The following is a 19430-nucleotide window of genomic DNA, read 5'->3' as shown; positions in this document are numbered from 1 at the left end:
CTTGTGAATAGACTGGTTTCCTCCATCACAGCACCCGGACCATATCTGCCCCAATCTTTTTCCTCTTTCCTACTGAACTGCAAAATATGAAGAAGCTTCCAGAAAGCTTACACTGTGTCTGAGATAAGACAACCCTTTAAAAATTTGTTTTTACACTTCAATGAGTTTTTAGCTGTATGCCTTGTTATCCACCACTAAAAAAGAACTTTGCACCTCAGAAAACACTGTTTAGGCCTGTTTCACACTTCCGTTTTTGACCATCAGTCAAAATCCGCCGTTTTTGCAAAAAAAAACGGATCCGCCATTTTTTTTGGCGGATCCGTTTTTTCCCCCATTGATTTGCATTACCGGCGGATCTTGACGGATGGCCGTCCGCTGACATGCCTGGACGGACCATGTAACGTTTTTTGTGCTGCAGGATCCGCACTTTTATAGTGCGCATGCCCGGAGGAATGAAGTCAGGCAGAAATTTAACCCTGAAATCATTTCTGGTGGACAGAAAAATATTCTCTCTCTCCTTCCCGGGCAGCGGTTCCTTTAAAATTCTTCATACGGCGGACCCGTCAAAAAAAAAAAAAAAAAACAGTCCAGTGGCATTCGTTAACAATGGAGACGCTTTCCGCCATTTTGGCGGATTTTCACTGACACAAAAAAACTGATGTGTGAAACAGGCCTTACCTGCAAGTATAAGGCTGTGTGCAGCATTTAGAAGAAAATGAACTCCTTCCTGGAGGGTAAAAACATATGTGACATGCACAAAATGTGAACAAGTCGGTCAGACAGTGCTCACGCCACCCAATGGCTGAAATACAACAAGAAAACACAAAATGACAAATTTGCAAATTTCCTGGAGGTTCCCCTTTTTCAGTCATCATGGCAGTGCAGGGAGTGATTACAGTCACTGCTCGCTATACTGTCAGTGGGGGCAACTGTAAGCAAGCCCCAGGACTTGGACCTCTCGCCCCCCGTCATAGTATAGTGAGCAGTGACTAACCGCTCTGTGCCCGCCCCTATGGATGAAAGCCGATGACTGCAAGGAGGAAATACGTTCTCGCTCCTGCTGGCTGCACATTAACCCAATATCTGCAGATCGGTTACTGATAAGAATGTAGCAAACAAAACATTGTAATGGTTCTTACGATCCAGGAGGCCAAAATAGGGAACTGTACACAATACTAGTAACAAAAATATTACTTTATTAAAAAAAAAACAAAAAAAAAACCTAGTTGAAACTCTGCATTTATATGGAGTTATACATTATCGGAGAACTTGGCAAAGACCTGTTTCCTCTGTGCAGCAGTTAAATATTCACAAGCCTCCAGTATATTAGCTACAATTAAAGTCTGTTGGATGGTTTTGGCCTTAATCCATATTCTTCCATTCATGCCAATGACCAACTCCATTGGGAAAACATTCATTAGTTCCTGAATAATGTCATTCTGTGGGGTAAGAAGCCTAAATAGAAGAAGACATGCAATTAGTCATCCCCATTAAATGGCAATAGTAAAGTCAGATTCACAAGACATGATCATTCCTCCATAGAACATCATTCCCCTAAGGGCTCATACTCGCATGCGAGAAACTCGGATGAATCTCGCACGTCAATACCGGCACAGCCGCTGGCACTCGGGACCGGAGCGCTCAGCTGCATAGAAATACATGCTGCTGAACGCTCCAATCCGAGTGCCGGTATTGACGTGCGAGACTCCTCCGAGTTTCTCACATGTGAGTATGAGCCCTAATGATGCATTCAACAAAATGTTTTGCAAATGCCCCAGACCATTTTTATGGAAATGCTGCTTCTCTTCCTAGATCTGTGCTCACTTGGTCCCTGCTGACGACTGCTTTTTCACACCATCGCCAGCTCAACCAATCAATGACTGCATGGGCATTTAGGGCTGGTGCCATCATCAGATTAGTGCAGTTATAGCATTGCCAAATTTACATAGTTTTAAAGACTGCCTGTCACCATACTGTGACAGTCATAACTTTTTTTTCCTCTATGTATGAGAACTTAATTTTTGTGGTACTAGCTGGAGACTTCATGTTGATCATCATTTCAGGATCTATACAAGATTTTCTTCCCTTATTTATTACATTTTTGGGAGGAGGCAATATATACATTTTTATATCCTCTCATTAGTCCCTTTAGTAGGGGACTTGAAACTGGTCCCATATTACTGATACTCTAGTATGGCAATCTCTTATGAAGCCCAGCAGCAGGGGTCTTCAATAGGACGTTCGCTACCATGGCAACTTGTCAGTACCCCACAATTTGTAGACAAGACTTGGAGTCAATACACGCTGGCATTAGCACCCTACTACTAATGGATAGGTGTCTTCTAGATACTTGTCCATTACTAATCCGTGGGCTTGATGTCACATGACAATAGGTGCCATCAACCCCACAAATATGAACCCCAGTTGCCACCGCTACAAGGCAAGTAGAAAGAGCCGGGCAAAGCGCCACAATTGGTGCATCTAATAGATGTGCCTTTTCTGGGCAGCTGCGGGCTGCTATTTTTAGGCTGGAGGGGGGCAATATCCATGGCCCCTTACCAGCCTGAAATACTAGCCCCCAGCTGTCTGCTTTGGCAAGGCTGGTTGTCAAAAATGGGGGGGGGGGACCCCCATGCTGTTTTATTATATATTTAGATTTAAAAGATTTAAAAAAAAAAAAAAAAAAAAAAGTGTGGGGATCCCTCTATACTTGATAACCAGCCTTGTTGAAGCTGACAGCTGAGGGTTGCAGCCCCCAGCTGTGAGTTTTGTCTGGCTGGTTAACAAAAATACAGGGGGACCCACAATTTGGTTTTTTTTTTTTTTTTTAAATCTCACTGTTATTAGCGGCTGCAGGTGTCTGATGATGGGATCAGTAGTCCCATCAGCTGACACCAGTGACTGGAGGTAAACTTTATACCTCTGATCACAGCTGAGCTCTCCTGCTATCTTTTGACAGCGTGGCAACTGTGTCTCTTGGACCGGCAGGGATGATTTCACCACCGAGCGTTGTTTGCCGCGCTGTCATGCACATTACAACGCAGCAAACACTGACTGTTCAGGTCCCCCATTCAAGTGAATGGGGTCCAGGTTCGGGTCCAAGTACTGTTCTGGTAGCCAAACTTCTTGTAACTTCTGCCAAATCCGATGCACCCAAGCATCCAGGAGTCCGCCCATCTCTACTTGTGAGTAGTGTTGAGCATTCAGATACTGCAAATATCGGGTATCGGCCGATATTCGCTGTATCGGAATTCTGATACCGGGTACCGATATTTTTTCAATATCGGATACCAGAATCGGAAGTCCCCATAATGCAATGAGCCACTGTTGTGGCTGTGATTGGCTGCTGAAATGATGTCATCATGATGCGCGGTCTGTGCTGTGTTTCTCACACAGCAATGCCAAAAGTGAGACTAGGGACTATTTGTTTGCCATAAAGTGAGACTAGGGACTATTTTTTTACAGTAGTGGAGGAGCCCCCTAGAGAGCGGTCGCATCAGCTGATGATGCCGTTCTCTACGGGAGATCGTCGTGGGACACTGTGGATTTCTGCGGATCAGGGAGTATATTGCTTGTTTGTTTTTTTCGTATTTTTCCACAGATGACATTGGCTTCGGGGAACAAAGTGACAAGTGATGGTGAGTATGTACTCTATGTTATATGTACTGTATGTCTATATGTATGTATTGTATGAATGTATTGTATGTAGTATGTATGTTGTATGAATGTAGTATATATGAAGTATGCATGTCTGTAGCATGTCGTATGTATGTAGTATGTACTATGTATGTATGTTGTATGAATGTAGTATGTAGTATGCATGTATGTATGTAGTATGAATGTAGTATATATAGTATGTATGTATGTATGCATGTTGTATGTCTGTAGCATGCATGTTGTATGTCTGTAGCATGTTGTAGCATGCATGTTGTATGTCTGTAGCATGTTGTAGCATGCATGTTGTATGTCTGTAGCATGTTGTAGCATGCATGTTGTATGTCTGTAGCATGTTGTAGCATGCATGTTGTATGTCTGTAGCATGTTGTAGCATGCATGTTGTATGTCTGTAGCATGTTGTGGCATGCATGTTGTATGTCTGTAGCATGTTGTGGCATGCATGATGAATGTCTAGCATGCATGTTGTATGTATGTTGTATGTCTGTAGCATGTTGTAGTATGTATGTTGTATGTAGTATGTATGTATGTTGTATGAATGTAGTATATATGAAGTATGTATGTAGTATGTATGTAGTATGTATGTAGTAAGTATGAATGTAGTATATATATGAAGTATGTATGTAGTATGTGTTTTTTTGTTTTTTTTTTACATTCAACACATTAGCCGGATGATGGGACGACTACTGTCCCATCATTGGCTAATGTGTCAATCACTGTCATTGTAGCAGGCATAGCCCGATGGGACTTGTAGTCCCATCGGACGATGCCTGCACACACGCAAGACCCCCAGCAGGCCTGCACAGATCCCCGGCAGGCCCGTACAGACCCCCGACAGCCGGCACAGGCCCCCGGGAGGCCCGTACAGGCCCCCGGCAGGCCCGTACAGGCCCCCGGCAGGCCCGTACAGACACGCACAGTGTCCGCCCACACTCCTTCCCCCCCCTCCCGAAATGGATGTACAAGGAAAGAAAGGGTTTTTTTTTTTTTTTTTAATTCCGATATTTCTGTCCCATAGACTTGCATGGGACTTCCGGTATCGGAATCGGCGATACCCGATACTTTTTGGGTATCGGGCCGATCCAATCCGATCCGATATTTCTCAGTATCGGATAGTATCGCTCAATACTACTTGTGAGACATTCCATGGAAGTTTCTATCCCATTTGGTGCCAAGAAAAGCACCAAATGCAATACTATTCCTGCTGTGAAAATAAAGGAACCAGTTTTAAGTGAAGACGCCCCATCAGCTGCCGCTAGATTAATGTTGATGTTGTAAAGCCTTGTTATAAAATTGTGGATTCTCTTACTTTCTCACAAGTCCCAAGGAAACTTTAAACATGAGGCCATCCAATCCAATGACTCCCATCCCGTTTGCTTTACCAGAACCATCAATACATGCCAACTCCGGCTCCATGTCTTTATTGGCAACAATGAACTGGCCATAGACGAGATCTCCAACCTGCATTAAGAGAATAAGCAGTACAGAATTATTCATATTCATTAGGATTTAAAACAGTTTTTGGAATGAATTTCACACCAAAATAAGCTGCCTGTGACAAGCTTCTGAAACATATCCAAAAAAAGAGGAAAGACACGTACAAAATATCAGTTGCACTTGAAATTTAACCCCTTCACCCCAAGGGTGGTTTGCACGTTCATGACCGGACCAATTTTTACAATTCTGACCACTGAGGTCATAACTCTGGAACGCTTCCATGGATCCCGGTGATTCTGACATTGTTTTCTCGTGACATATTGTACTTCATGTTAGTGGTAAAATTTCATTCAAATAACTTGCGTTTATTTGTGAAAAAAAACGGAAATTTGGCAAAAATTTTGAAAATTTCGCAATTTTCCAACTTTGAATTTTTATGCCCTTAAATCAGAGATACGGCACACAAAACACTTGATAACTAACATTTCCCACATGTTTACTTTACATCAGCACAATTTTGGAACCAAAATTTTTTTTTGTTAGGAAGTTAAGGGTTAAAAGTTGACCAGCGATTTCTCAATTTTACAGCACCATTTTAGTTTTAGGACCACATCACATTTGAAGCCACTTTGAGGTGTCTATATGATAGAAAATACCCAAAAGTGACACCATTCTAAAAACTGCACCCCTTAAGGTGCTCAAAGCCACATTCAAGAAGTTTATTAACCCTTTAGGTGTGTCACAGGAATTTTTTTGAATATTTAAAAAAAAAAAATGAACATCTAACTTTTTTTCACAAAAAAAATACTTCAGGTTCAATTTTTTTATTTTACCAAGGGTAACAGGAGAAATTGGACTGCAAAAGTTATTGTGCAATTTGTCCTGAGTACGCGGATACCTGATTTGTGGGGGGGGGGGGGGGGGGGGGGACGACTGTTTCGGCGCATGGCAGAGCTCAGAAGGGAAGGAGCGCCGATTGACTTTTTCAATGCAAAATTGGCTGGAATTCAGATCAGACGCCATGTCACGTTTGGAGAGCTCCTGATGTACCTAAACAGTGGAAACCCCCCACAAGTGACCCCATTTTGGAAACTAGACCCCCCAAGGAACTTATCTAGATATGTGGTGAGAACTTTGAACCCACAAGGGCTTTACAGAAGTTTATAACGTACAGCGGTACAATTAAAAAATCATATTTTTTCCACAAAAATGATCTTTTCACCCTCAATTCTTATTTTTCCAAGGGTAACAGCACCCTAAAAGTTATTGTGCAATTTGTCCTGAGTACGCTGATACCCCACATGTGGGGGTAAACCACTATTTGGGCGCATGGCAGAGCTCGGAAGGGAAGCGGCGCCATTTGACATTTTTGGCTGGAATTGAGATCGGACACCATGTCGCGACTGGAAAACCCCTGATGTACCTAAACAGTGGAAACCCCCCACAAATGACACCATTGTGTAAACTAGACCCCCCAAGGAACTTATCTAGATGTGTGGTGAGCACTTTGAACCCCCCAGTGCTTCACAGAAGTTTATAACGCCCGGGCGTGAAAATAAAAAATTCGTATTTTTTCCACAAACATGATCTTTTAGTCACCATTTTCCCAAGGGTAACAGGAGAAATTGGACCCCAAAGGTTGTTGTCCAATTTGTCCTGAGTACGCTGACGCCCCACATGTGGGAGAAAACTACTGTATGGACACACGTCGGGGCTCGGAAGGGAAGCAGTGACGTTTTGGAATGCAGACTTTGAGGGAATGTTCTGCGGGTGTCATGTTGCCTTTGGAGAGCCCCTAATGTACCTAAACAGTGGAAACCCCCACAAATGACCCCATTTTGGAAACGAGACCCCCCACGGAACTTATCTAGATGTGTGGTGAGCACTTTGAACCCCCAAGTGCTTCACAGAAGTTTATAACGCTCGAATGTGAAAATAAAAAAATCATTTTTTTTCCACAAAAATGATATTTTTGCCCCCAATTTTTTATTTTCCTAAGGGCAACAGGAGAAATTGGACCCCAAAAATTGTTTTGCAATTTGTCCTGAGTAGGCTGATACCCTACATGTGGGGGTAAAACACTGTTTGGGTGCATGGCAAAGCTTGGAAGGGAAGGAGCACCATTTGACTTTTTCAACTCAGAATTGGCTGGAATTGAGATCAGACGCAATGTTGCATTTAGAGAGCCCCTGATGTGCCCAAACAGTGGAAACCCCCAATTCTAACTCCAACCCGAACCCCAACACACCCCTAACCCTAATCTCAGCCCTAACCCTAATGGAAAAATGGAAATAAATACATTTTTTTTTATTTTATTATTTTTCCCTAACTAAGGGGGTGATAACGGGAGGTTTGATTTACTATTTATGGCGGTTTTTATGTTTGGCAGCTGTCACACGCTAAAAGACGCTTTTTATTGTAAAAATAGTTTTTGCATCACCACATATTGAGAGCTATAATTTTTCTGTATTTTGACCCACCGAGTCATGTGAGGTCTTATTTTTTGCGGGATGAGTTGATGTTTTTATTGGTACCATTTTCGGGCACGTGACATTTTTTATTCCGATTTTTGGGACGCAGAATGAACAAAAACCAGCGTTTCATTAATTTCTTTTGGGGGAGTGCGTTTACACCGTTCCGCGTGCGGTAAAATTGATAAAGCAGTTTTATTCTTCGGGTCAGTACGGTTACAGCGATACCTCATTTAGGTCGTTTTTTTATGTTTTGTCGGTTTTATGCAATGAAAACTATTTTATATAAAAAATAATTATTTTTGCATCGCTTTATTCTGCAAGCTATAACTTTATTTTTTCACTGATGATGCTGTATGGTGGCTCGTTTTTTGCGGGACAAGATGACGTTTTCAGCGGTACCATGGATATTTATATGCGTCTTTTTGATCGCGCGTTATTACACTTTTTGTTTGGCGGTATGATAATAAATCATTATTTTTTGCTTCGTTTTTTATTTTTATTTTTTAAGGGGTTCACTAAAGGGGTTTACTAATGGGACAGTTTTATAGGGCGGGTCGTTACGGACGCGGCGATACCTAATATGTGTACTTTTATTGTTTTTTTTTTTATTTCCAAAAAATGGATTTATTTGGGGGAATATTTTTTTTTTTTTCTAATTTATTTGGCGATTTTTTTTTTTTTAAATTATTTTAACACTTTTTTTTATTTTTTTTTAACTTTATTAAATAGTCCCAGGTGGGACATCACTGTCCTGTGACAGATCGCTGATCTGTCACATCACAGATCACTGTGACAGATCAGCAATCTGTCACAGGCATTGAAGACTTCCTCTTGCCTGCGCTTTGCAGGCACTGAGGAAGCCAGCTTCCTGCAGGCCCCCGAAGGCCCCTGTCGCCATCTTGGATTCAGGGGCCTGCAGGAAAGGAGCCCCCCGCAGCAGCGCTGCACATTGCGCTGCCGTGGGGGGCTCAGGGAAGCACGGAGGGAGCCCCCTCCCTGCCGATGCTTCCCTTTAACCCCCGGTACACTGCGATCGTGTTTGATCGCGGTGTGCAAGGGGTTAACGTGTCGGGACGGTCCGTGACCGCCCCTGACACATTGTGCCGGGTGTCAGCTGTGATAATCAGCTGACACCCGGCCGCGATCAGCGGCGCTCACCACGTGGGCGCCGCTGAACGCGGTAGACGTACTATCCCGTCCATGGGCATAGGGTCCCATGGACGGGATAGTACGTCTGATGTCAGAAAGGGGTTAAACAACGTACATGCCCCAGCAGAATTTTTGCTTTCTTGGCCTTTTTCAGAGAATATGAATGACACCAAACCTTTTTCTCCACTCATGGTTAGTTGTTGAGTGAAGCCATTTATTGTCAAACTACTGTGTTTTCTCTTTCATAATGACAATCCAAAACATCCAAATGACCCTGATCAAAAGTTTACATACCCTGGTGATTTTGGCATGATAACATGCACAGAGGTTGACACAAGTGGGTTTGAATGGCTACTAAATGTAACATCCTCACCTGTGACCTGTGTGCTTGTAATCAGAGTGTGTGCGCGCATAAAAGCTGAGTGAGTTTCTGGGATCCAGACAGACTCATGCATCTTTCATCCAGCCACTGACATTTCTGGATTGTGAGTCATGGAGAAAGCAAAAGAATTGTCAACATATCTACAGGAAAAGGTAGTTCAACTGTATAAAACAGGAAAGGGATACAAGAAGATAGCCAAGGAACTGATAATGCCAGGACGCTGCATTCAAACTGTGATAAACAAATGGAAAATCAGGGGCTCTGTAAAAACAAAACCACGGTCAGGTAGCCCAACAAAAATTGTATCCACAACTTCTGGAAAATTGTTCAGGATGCAAAGAAAAACCCACAAATAACATCAGCTGAAATACTGGACACTCTAAAAACTAGTGGTGTGTTTTTTTCAAGATGCACAATAAGGAGGCACTTGAAGTAAAATGGGCTGCATGGTCGAGTTGCCATTACTGAGCAAATGCCACAAAGCATCTCGCCTACAATACACAAAACAGCACAGAGACAAGCCCCAAAGCTTCTGGAACAAGGTCATTTGGAGTGAGACCAAAAGTAAACTTTTTGGCCACAACCATAAACATTACATTTGGAGAGAGGTCGACAAGGTCTATGATGAAAGGAACCCCAATCCTACTGAAAAGCATGAAGGTGCTTCGCTGATGTTTTGGGGATGTGTGTGCAAAGGCACAGGAAACTTGGTCAAAGCTGAAGGAAAGATGAATGCAGCACGTTATCGTATTCAGCAAATACTGGATGCAAATTTGCAATCATCAGCCCGGAAGCTGCACATGGGATGTACTTGGACGTTCCAACATGACAACGATCCAAAACAAAAGGCCAAGTCGACCTGTCATTGGCTACAGAACAAAGTGAAGGTTCTGGAGTGGTCATCTCAGTCTCTTGACCTCAATATCATTGAACCACACTGGGGAGATCTCAAGCACGCAGTTCATGCTAGACAGCCTAGAAATTTACAGGAACTGGAGACCTTTTTGCCAAGAGGGGGCAGCTTTACCATCTGAGAAAATAAAAAACTTCATTCACAACTACCACAAAAGACTTCAAGCTGTCATTGATGTTAGTGGGGGCAATACACGGTATTAAGAAATGGGGTATGTGAACTTTTGCTGTAGATAAGCCCCTGATGGCGGTGCCAGCAGCTCATATTCGAACAAAGGGTGACAGATTCCCTTTAATGCATTTTTTTTCTCTCAACAGAAACATGCTAAAAGTATTAGGCTGTGTGCCCACATAGCGATTTTTAAGCGTTTTTGCCGCGATTTTCGGCGCGAAAACGTTTAAAAATCGTGCACAGAAAGCCCCCCATGCTGTGCTAATGATGCGCTTTTTTCCGCGGCGGAATCGCATCGCGGAAAAAAATCGCAGCATGCTCATTCTTTTGTGCGGAATCGCAAAGAATTGCCGCGATTCCGCACCCATAGGAATGCATGAGAATCGCTTACTTCCCGTATGTGGCTATGCCCACCATGCACGAAGTTAAGCGTCTCATGTGCGGTTGGTACCCACGGTGTGGAGGAGAGGAGACTGTCCTCCAGGCCCTGGGTACCATACCCCTGTAAAAAAAAGAATAAAAAATAAAAAAGTGTTCCCAGTAATGCCTTGCGACACGGTCCACTGATGACATGGTCTCGCGAGATCGCTATAGCTACGTCATCACAGGTCTCACAAGGCATTACTGGGAACGCTGTGGCCCGGGAATGCAGCGCGGGACGCCGGAAGGTAAATATACACCGATTTTTTTTTAGCATTTTAACATTCTTTCTTTTACTATTGATGCCGCATAGGCGGCCTCAATAATAAAAAGCTGGTCACACTTGCCAAACACTATGTTTGACGAGTGTGACCAACCTGTCAATCACTTTCCAAGCGATGCTCCAGATCGCTTGGAAAGTGCTTGAATATCGCACACGAAAATCGCGGGGAAATCGCAGGGAAATCGCGCGGAAAAAAACACGCGATTTCTGGGAAGGAGTCCGGTTTTTGGTGTGCATTTTAACACGCAACGTGGGCACATAGCCTTACACCTCCTTGCATATTTAACAACAAAAGAAAAATCCTGCCAACAGGGTGGATTTGATTTAAATCTAACTGATTTAAATCACGATTTAAATCACGATTTAAATCACGATTTAAATCACTAGTCAGTAAGGCTTGATTTAAATCAGTGATTTAAATCAAAGTTTCTACCTAAACTAGTTCTTGCTACTTTAACATGCAAGTAGATGAAGATTTTTAGAATCACTTTTTATATTACTTTTTTCTCCCCAGTTTAATGGGTTAATCATTCATATTTGGACACCACTGTTCTGTTGTGCTTAGGAAGGAGAAAAATAATCCTGACCTTAATAACAATTTAAATAGATTTATTCAACTGAAACAATAACAACATTACAGCATAAGTTATTTGCTTAAACAAACATCCATGTTTGTTAACTAATTTGGCTAAACAAAATATATATATATATTTTAAGAAACTTAGACTGTCAGCCCAGCCGACACATGAAAAACTTAAATACTACTGTCCCTGCTGTCCTCTGTAGCTCACTTGTCGTCATCTTCATCATCATCTTCTTCTTTGTTCCTATTCATAATCTGGAAAAGAAAAACAAGCTTTCCTGCTTTATTGGGTCCCAACCGATTTCTCAATTTAGAATGAATGAGTCCAAAGGAAGAGAATATTCTTTCAACGCCTGCAGAAGAAGCTACTGCTGTTAAAAGTGAAATCATTACTTGAACAGTCTCTAAATCCAAGCGCTTAAGTGACTTCCACCAGTTTACTGGTGTGACCTTCCTTAAAATATCTTCAGCAAACATATATTTCTTGAATGGTTCCCCCTTAGCTCTGAAGTTTATTATAGTTGGCATTAAAGATGGATGATTGCTGGATACCCATGTCATAGCTAACTCCTCTTCCTCAGCACTTAGGTTTTGACCCTGATATTGGATATTGACAATATTTGCCAAAAAATGAGCTGGAGTCAGTGCTTGTCCAATTCGTTTGTTTACTGCTTGTAATTTAATTCTGTCCATGTGTAGTTCTGTTTTTAAGTGTTCACTCAGTTCCTTCCAAATTTCAACAACATCCGCAATAAAACAGCTATTTTTCTGTATTTTGTTTAAAGCTTGAGAGATGGGTTTCAGGAAACTCAGCATATGTTCAACATTTCTCTTAAGCCCAATGTTGAGGATTTTGGCCATGACAGTGCCATCTATTTTATCTCGATTTTCTTCACAAAGTGTCATCAGAATAGGCCAGTTTTTGATATACTGCTCAAAACAGTCCACCATAGAGTTCCATCTAACATCTTGTGGGAGCGTTAGCTTGGTTCCACCCATCCTTTTCAGAGCTGCTGCAGCAAAATGATTATTACGGAAGTATTTAGCAATTTCAACAACATTAGCCTTTATTTCTGGAACACTTAAGTCTTTGGCTAAGAGGTGCAGCAAATGAGCACTGCAACCATATGTTATTAGCAGCTTTGTATTCCCTCCCTGCTCTTCTAAATCTCTTCTCATCTTGGATACGTTTGCAGCATTGTCAGTGACCAAACTGCATACTAGACATTTGAATTTTTGTTCACATGTCGTTATAGCTTTTACTGCCACTTCTTGTAAGTATTCTGCTGTGTGTGCATTTCCTGACGTATCAGTTGTTTGTGCAAGGAAGACTTTACCTTCTTCTGTTGTTATACAAGCACATACAATAGGATCATTGTGGACATTACTCCACCCATCAATACTTAGGTTAACAATTTTACCCTCCAGAGCTGTTGCACACTGCTCCATTTCTCTGTCATACACTTGATCCAGCAGTTTCCCTGCAACATCAGCTCTGCTGGGTGGACTGTATCCTGGTCTCAGTGACTGAACCATATTAATGAAATGTGGGTTCTCAGTCAGACGGAAAGAAGAGTTCGTTGCATAAATAAACTGGGCAATTTTTTCATCAATCAACTCTTTTTCTAATCTGCTAGTTCTTATCACAAACCTATCTATGGTGGTTCCAGGAGGTAAAGGTTTTTTCTTCCTTTTGGGTGATGGTGATATGTGGCTGTGGGTGTCTGATGATGATGCTGCTGCTGCTGCTAATGAAGCACTATCCTGGATGGATAACTCTGAAACTGTAGAACAGGATGATGGTGATCTTGGAGGTGGATAGTTTCCAGAATCCATGAATTCCCCTAAACAAAAAAAGTCAATGCTGTTATTTTATTGTTTATACAATTTCTGCTTATTGTACACAACACATCACTGCCCCTGCCCCAAAAGGAATATTTGTTTTTCTTCATAACTGTACCAAATGACAGTAACATGCAGTAATAATAAGAAATATAATTTTTCTCACACATGACCGTTCAGTCTTTAGAAATAGGATTCAATAAAAATGTTTACCAACCTGAAGATCCTGCCTGTTCAGAAGTTTCTTTGGTCATCTTCATCACCGCACTTCTCATGATGTTGCCTCATTCGCGCCACCAGGCCCTTGCATCTCTTTGTTGCATCGTTTGCATTTTGCACACATGCCTGCCTTACCGATAGGCGAAGGAGCTTCATTAAAATATTCCCAAACTGGGTCTCTTTTACGGCCTGCTGCCATTATAAGGAAAGAATGTAATAAACCTCAGATCGTACACACAAACAGATCCAGACTTGTCTGTCTGTGGCTATGCTGCAGTATTGTGCTCAAAGTTTCACTTTCATTTTCTTGTCTGCTTGCCCTTCCTCCTCCTCACACTTAAGGGCATGTCACACTAAGATATCGCTAGCAATATCGCTATAACTAGTGACGTTATAGCGATATTGCTAGCGATATCTCTGTGTGTGATACTTACCTACGACCGGCTCCCCCGCTGGTTATCGCTGATCGCGCGAGAACGTTCAGGACTGTTTCTAGTCGTCAGCTTCCTGCGGCGCTTCCTGCTGTGAGGACGAGCGACGCATGGAGCCGGGCGGGAGGACGCAGGATCGCCTGGTGTGACAGGTAAGTAGCGATCCTCGTCCCCAGCGATGTCGCTGGTGAGATCTGCCTGTGTGGCAGCTCACTAGCGACCACTTAGCGATGCACCAGCGATCCTGACCGCGTCATATCGCTGGTCGGGATCGCTGGTACATCGCTAAGTGTGACAGTACCTTTAGATTCACATTCTTCTTGTGTTGTGCAGATCTATTCCACTCCAAACAATCAGAAACATATTGTCTAACTTCTTGGACTTGGCACTGAAGGGGTTGATTCTGTATTCATAGGTTTGTAGAACAATAGGATTAAGGTCTTTTTCTCAACTCTGTTTATGTTGTAACATTTTTGCCGTGAAGAAGAGGCTGGGACCTCTGCGGAGTCAAATTCAGTTTTGAGAACTGCGTAAGTAAAGCGAGCGTCTGTGATAATATAGGAGAGAAACTGCCCACTAATCCTACAGAAACCTCTGGAAGAGCTTGGCATTGTGAATGTTACACATATACAGCCTTTATTCTACTGAGTTAAACAACTCAGCTTTATCTCATGATGGAAGAACCTTTGGATGGTAAAATATTTTCCTCAAAAAGCAGTTTATTGAAAAAAATCCGATTTAAATCAAAAAAATCCGATTTAAATAAAAAAAATCCGATTTTTTTTTTAAAAAAAAAAACATTGATTTTTATCCACCCTGCCTGCCAACAAATTGTGTGTTTTCTGAGGCAGTCTGTAAGTGTGGATTTTTAGACCCGTAGAGTCCAATTAAACAAAAAAAAAAAAAAAAAAAAAAAAAAAAAGCGTGAACATACTCTTAGGACTAGAGACGGGCAGACACCTGAATGTTCGGGTCTGGCTGAACAGTTACAAAAAGTTAGCATTCAGATATCGAAACAGTACCCAGACCTGAACACAGACCCCGGACATCCACTGTTTGATGCGCTACCATGTGCACGACAGCGCAGCAAACATCGCTTCTGATCAACGGTAAAATTATTACCGCCAGACAGAGAACCGCAGTTCCCATGCTGTCAAAAGATAGCATGAACACGCAGCTGTGATCGGAGGTATAAACTTTACCTCTGGTCACTGGTGTTGGCTGATGAGACAACTGCTGCTGCTAATAACAGTGAGAGCAGGAGTGGTGGATGGGAGTATTCATCCTGCGCTGTAAATAAATACTTAAAAAAAACACGTAGTAACCCCTGTATTTTTGATAACCAAAGATGATTTCCCCGCCAATCAGAAGCGGTGTTTGCCATGCTGCTATGCACATGACAGCGCGACAAACAGCCGATACTCAGGCAGAAGAACCCAAACAGTAACATGGACGTCCTGGTGAAGTCCGTGTTGGGTGTCTGTGCCTGAACAATAGGTGTTCGCCGATCACTACTTAGGACTTGTTCAGACAGACCGCAGCACACACACCCTTAATAGCCAGAGCTCCAGTGCACATGGCTGATTTTCCACAAGGACCAATGGTGGGCTGTCTGAACCCGGCCTTAGAGAAGTGTTTAGTTAAAGCTGTGAGCGATCCTATATACCCATGGAGACCCGTCAGTCAGGGATGTACGTAGAGACACCATGGGGGGGGGGCCCAAGAGCAGACTATATTCTAAGGCCGGGCTCACACTGTTGAGGAATACAGACTAGTGAGAGGCGTTAAAAGCATGCATTACACACAGACAAATTATTCTCTATGGGTTTGCTCCCAACAGCCGTATATTTCTCGTCTGTATTCTACGCTCCGTGCCAATCGCAGCATGCTACGATTGTCAGCGTACTACGCCCGTAGTACGCCAATGCAAGTCTATGGGTGCGCTAAAAATAAAATCACACTGACAGTTTTAATAAAGAAACGAAAGGATATATACACATAGAATACACAATATATATATATATATATATATATATATATATATATATACACACACATACATATTTATTTATATTTCACAGAGTTCTTCATAGCAGAATAGCCGCTAATTAAATTGCCGGCTTCTATCAAATCATTCCCCAAGCCGACATGAAATGACACATGGTTTACATTCAGTAAACCATTTCATTTCATGTTTCGTATGTCTTTCATTAGTAATTAGATGAGGGTTGATGTGTAAAATTTGGGAGGTGTAGGTGTTAATTTAAGGGGTTAATTCGTTGTAAAAAAAAAAAAAAAAAGTGTGGGCTTCCGCAGTAATTTGTCAATGTGGGAGCCCACGCATATTTTTACAACGAATTAACCCCTTAAATTAACACCTACACCTCCCAAATTTTACACACCAACCCTCATCTAATTACTAATGAAAGACATACAAAAAAAAACATGAAATGAAATGGTTTACTGTATGTAAACCATGTGTCATTTCATGTCGGGTTGGGGAATGATTTGACAAAAGCCGGCAATTGAATTAGCGGCTATTCTGCTATGAAGAACCGTATGAATTGTAAATATATATGTGTCTCAATGACGTGTGTATATATATGTATTCTATGTGTCTATATCTATTCTTTCATTTGTGTTATAAAACCTGTCATAGGGCTCCATTATAAGTCCATTTTGCAAGCCTGCGAGAAAATATCACCATACGGATTACATACGGATGCTTACGTGCGCAAAATACGCGACCACACCTTGATTACGGATGACATACGGATCACTATTTAGGGGCCATTCATCCGTATTGCGCATGTAAAATACTGACCGTATTTTGAGTCGGTTAGTGTGACCCCGGCCTAACATTCATTCTTCACGTTCTCACCTTCACATTCGGTCTGTTCTTTTTGGTTGCACCTTCAAATGCCAAAAACGATAATGAAGCTTGATCACTGCCGGCAACATCCAGCCTGAAAATATCGCCAGACTTCATGGTGACAATTCCAATAACATGGTCCCCTTTCACTGGAACATACTGTAAGAAACAGAGAGCGCCCTCAATTCTGAGGAAAGACACCAGGCATGGCACCGATGGGGCTCCGAGACGCCCATCCGTCACTAGGACGACGCGCCGAAGCTGCTCCCTCGTGCTATCCGCAGATCTATGGAACACACGTGTGTATATACACCATCCAATATGTCCCTGCACTTTGGATACAGCGGGAGGACAAGAGCCTCACACGGCCATGTAGGCTAATAATCCCATCATACAATAAACATGTCTAATGGCTCTGTGAAATTGTATGGCACCTAAAAGGTTAAGAGTTGGCTAAGGGGATCATGGTCAGAGACCCCCTATCTGTCTAGCAATCAGCCATAACAAAGGAGGCTGGCATAGCTTAGAGACATGAGCCAGCCCTTCACATATTCCGCACATAGCGGAAACTGCTGCAAAGAAACAAGGGAGAAGGGGCTTTTGTTTGGGACAGGACCCCAAAGCCATTGTGCACCATAGCGACCCCCTGAATTCAGTAATGGGGGGGTAGTAAACCCAATACTCGTAGGGGCATGGAACCGTTATTCTCAGTAATAAATGACCATTGGGCTCACGCACGCGGGACCCCCGTCACGGAGCCGCCCACGCACGCGGGACCCCCGTCACGGAGCCGCCCACGCACGCGGGACCCCCGTCACGGAGCCGCCCACGCACGCGGGACCCCCGTCACGGAGCCGCTCACGCACGCGGGACCCCCGTCACGGAACCGCTCACGCACGCGGGACCCCCCGTCACGGAGCCGCTCACGCACGCGGGACCCCCGTCACGGAGCCGCCCACGCACGCGGGACCCCCGCCAATCATGCTGATGTGTTGCCCTATAAGCACTATGGCGACTCAGGACTTCCTCACACATGTAACCAATAAAACCCCTTAAGACTTTCTGGCAGCGCAGCCACGCGGGGACGAGCCCTCACATAGACCTCCGGGGGGACATGCACCTTATGTTGGGACCCCACTAGTCAAGAGCCCATCCCCCTATACTGTCCCTTAACTGCTCGGCAAGGTCTGACCACGCGACATTACACGAATGGCAGCTGTGCGACTTTTGTGCCCTATGAGCAGTAACCGAATCCCACACATTACCCTCTTCTGATGCGACTCCACCCAGTACACTGCCGGCTCCCGGTGGCGGAGGAGCCCACACTTGGTCACTTGCAGGTCCTCTCCGTGGCGCATCAGCCCCGGGCCACACACCACGCGCATGCGCTTAGTACCGGAGGCGGCATCTGAGAGGGAGAGAGGGGCGTCTGCAGCCTGCACCGGGAGAAGGAGCACATCACCCGGTAACACCACCTGATCCACGGCGTCCTGCACAGCCGACATGCTGCCGGCCTACGAGGGAGGACGCAGTGCGTACAGGACCTTTGATGATGTCACGAGCACGTGATCAGTCACGTGTAGGAGAGGCGGCCTTAGGACGCTCACGTGACATGTGTACACTAGGCAGTGGTCACATGACAGGGCTGAAGTTGGTCTCAACCAACGTCAATGACTTTGCTCCACTGATGTCACATGACCAGCGCACAAACGGGGGTCCCACATCAAACGCCGTGCACCGGCGACCAGCCCACCGTTTTGGTGCAGATATGATCGCCCGTTATTGCATTTCATTGAAATTTGGCGGCGACAAAAAACTGTAATTCGGACATTTTGATTTTTTTCTCATTACGCCGTTGACAGAGCTGACTATTTTTTTTATATTCGGGCAACTTTTTTGTTTTATTTTGAATGAGGCAAATGGGGGGTGATGTAAACGTTTATATATTTTTATATTTTTAACCCATTCATGCCGGAGCCCTTTTTCATTTTTGCGTTTTTGTTTTTCGCTCCCCTTCTTCCCAGAGCCATAAATTTGTTATTTTTCTGTCAATATGGCCGTGTGAGTAAGAAAATAGAAATTGCGGACGGCACCGCTATTACCATATATCAGCTGATGGTATGCGTCTTGCAGCAAGCTGCCATCCAATGCTCCTGGGTGCTTGACCTCGCAGTGATCAAAGAATTGAATCCATATGAAGAAAAAGGTCGCACTAGACAGGATGAAATATAGCTCCTCTATTGACACGTAGTTACATGTCAGGTCAGAGTAGAGTGGCAAGAGTGTTCACAAGCTGACAACGGCCGTTTCGCGGGAAGCGCTAGAACAGCGCGAAACGGCCGTTGTCAGCTTGTGAACACTCTTGCCACTCTACTCTGACCTGATATGTAACTACGTGTCAATAAAGGAGCTATATTTCATCCTGTCGAGTGCGACCTTTTTCTTCATATGGCCATGTGAGGGCTTGTTTTTTGCAGGACAATTTGTGCTTTTGAATGACACCATTGGTTCTACCATATCGTGAACTAGAAAACGGGAAAAAAATTCCAAGTGCGGTGAAATTGCAAAAAAGTGCAATC

At 43.5% G+C, this 19430-nt stretch overlaps 2 protein-coding genes across 2 annotated transcripts; both read right to left on the bottom strand.

The window, feature by feature from the left end:
* Window positions 1–1176: 1176 nt before the first annotated feature.
* On the bottom strand, window positions 1177–18459 carry EXOSC3 (exosome component 3). The gene is made up of 4 exons (XM_073549754.1): window positions 18117–18459; window positions 16861–17010; window positions 4985–5136; window positions 1177–1455 (listed from the first exon to the last, which is right to left on the bottom strand). The coding sequence occupies exons 1-4, from the start codon at window positions 18354–18356 to the stop codon at window positions 1251–1253; spliced, it is 747 nt and encodes a 248-aa protein (XP_073405855.1). The 5' UTR covers window positions 18357–18459; the 3' UTR covers window positions 1177–1250.
* Window positions 11337–14827, bottom strand: LOC141052491 (uncharacterized). The gene is made up of 2 exons (XM_073549750.1): window positions 13547–14827; window positions 11337–13331 (listed from the first exon to the last, which is right to left on the bottom strand). The coding sequence occupies exons 1-2, from the start codon at window positions 13602–13604 to the stop codon at window positions 11692–11694; spliced, it is 1698 nt and encodes a 565-aa protein (XP_073405851.1). The 5' UTR covers window positions 13605–14827; the 3' UTR covers window positions 11337–11691.
* Window positions 18460–19430: the final 971 nt, after the last annotated feature.

This window comes from Dendrobates tinctorius, unplaced genomic scaffold (genome assembly GCF_039654945.1).
Source record: "Dendrobates tinctorius isolate UK_male_01 unplaced genomic scaffold, ASM3965494v1 ptg000160l, whole genome shotgun sequence".
In the NCBI taxonomy this organism is placed as follows: domain Eukaryota; kingdom Metazoa; phylum Chordata; class Amphibia; order Anura; family Dendrobatidae; genus Dendrobates; species Dendrobates tinctorius.
The sequence above is the reverse complement of the archived record's forward strand: the minus strand, read 5'-3'. Positions and strand labels throughout refer to the sequence as shown.

What these genes read in the sequence shown, in the direction of transcription:
- EXOSC3 (XM_073549754.1), bottom strand. Translation starts at nt 18,356, where the DNA reads ATGTCGGCTGTGCAGGACGCCGTGGATCAGGTGGTGTTACCGGGTGAT. An exon ending in TGGAGTCGCATCAGAAGAGG is followed by an intron (nt 17,011 to 18,116) that starts GTAATGTGTGGG and finishes TGTTTCTTACAG; the next exon opens with TATGTTCCAGTGAAAGGGGA. An exon ending in AGAACAGACCGAATGTGAAG is followed by an intron (nt 5,137 to 16,860) that starts GTGAGAACGTGA and finishes CTCTTAATGCAG; the next exon opens with GTTGGAGATCTCGTCTATGG.
- LOC141052491 (XM_073549750.1), bottom strand. Translation starts at nt 13,604, where the DNA reads ATGAGAAGTGCGGTGATGAAGATGACCAAAGAAACTTCTGAACAGGCA. An exon ending in TGAACAGGCAGGATCTTCAG is followed by an intron (nt 13,332 to 13,546) that starts GTTGGTAAACAT and finishes TTTTTTGTTTAG; the next exon opens with GGGAATTCATGGATTCTGGA.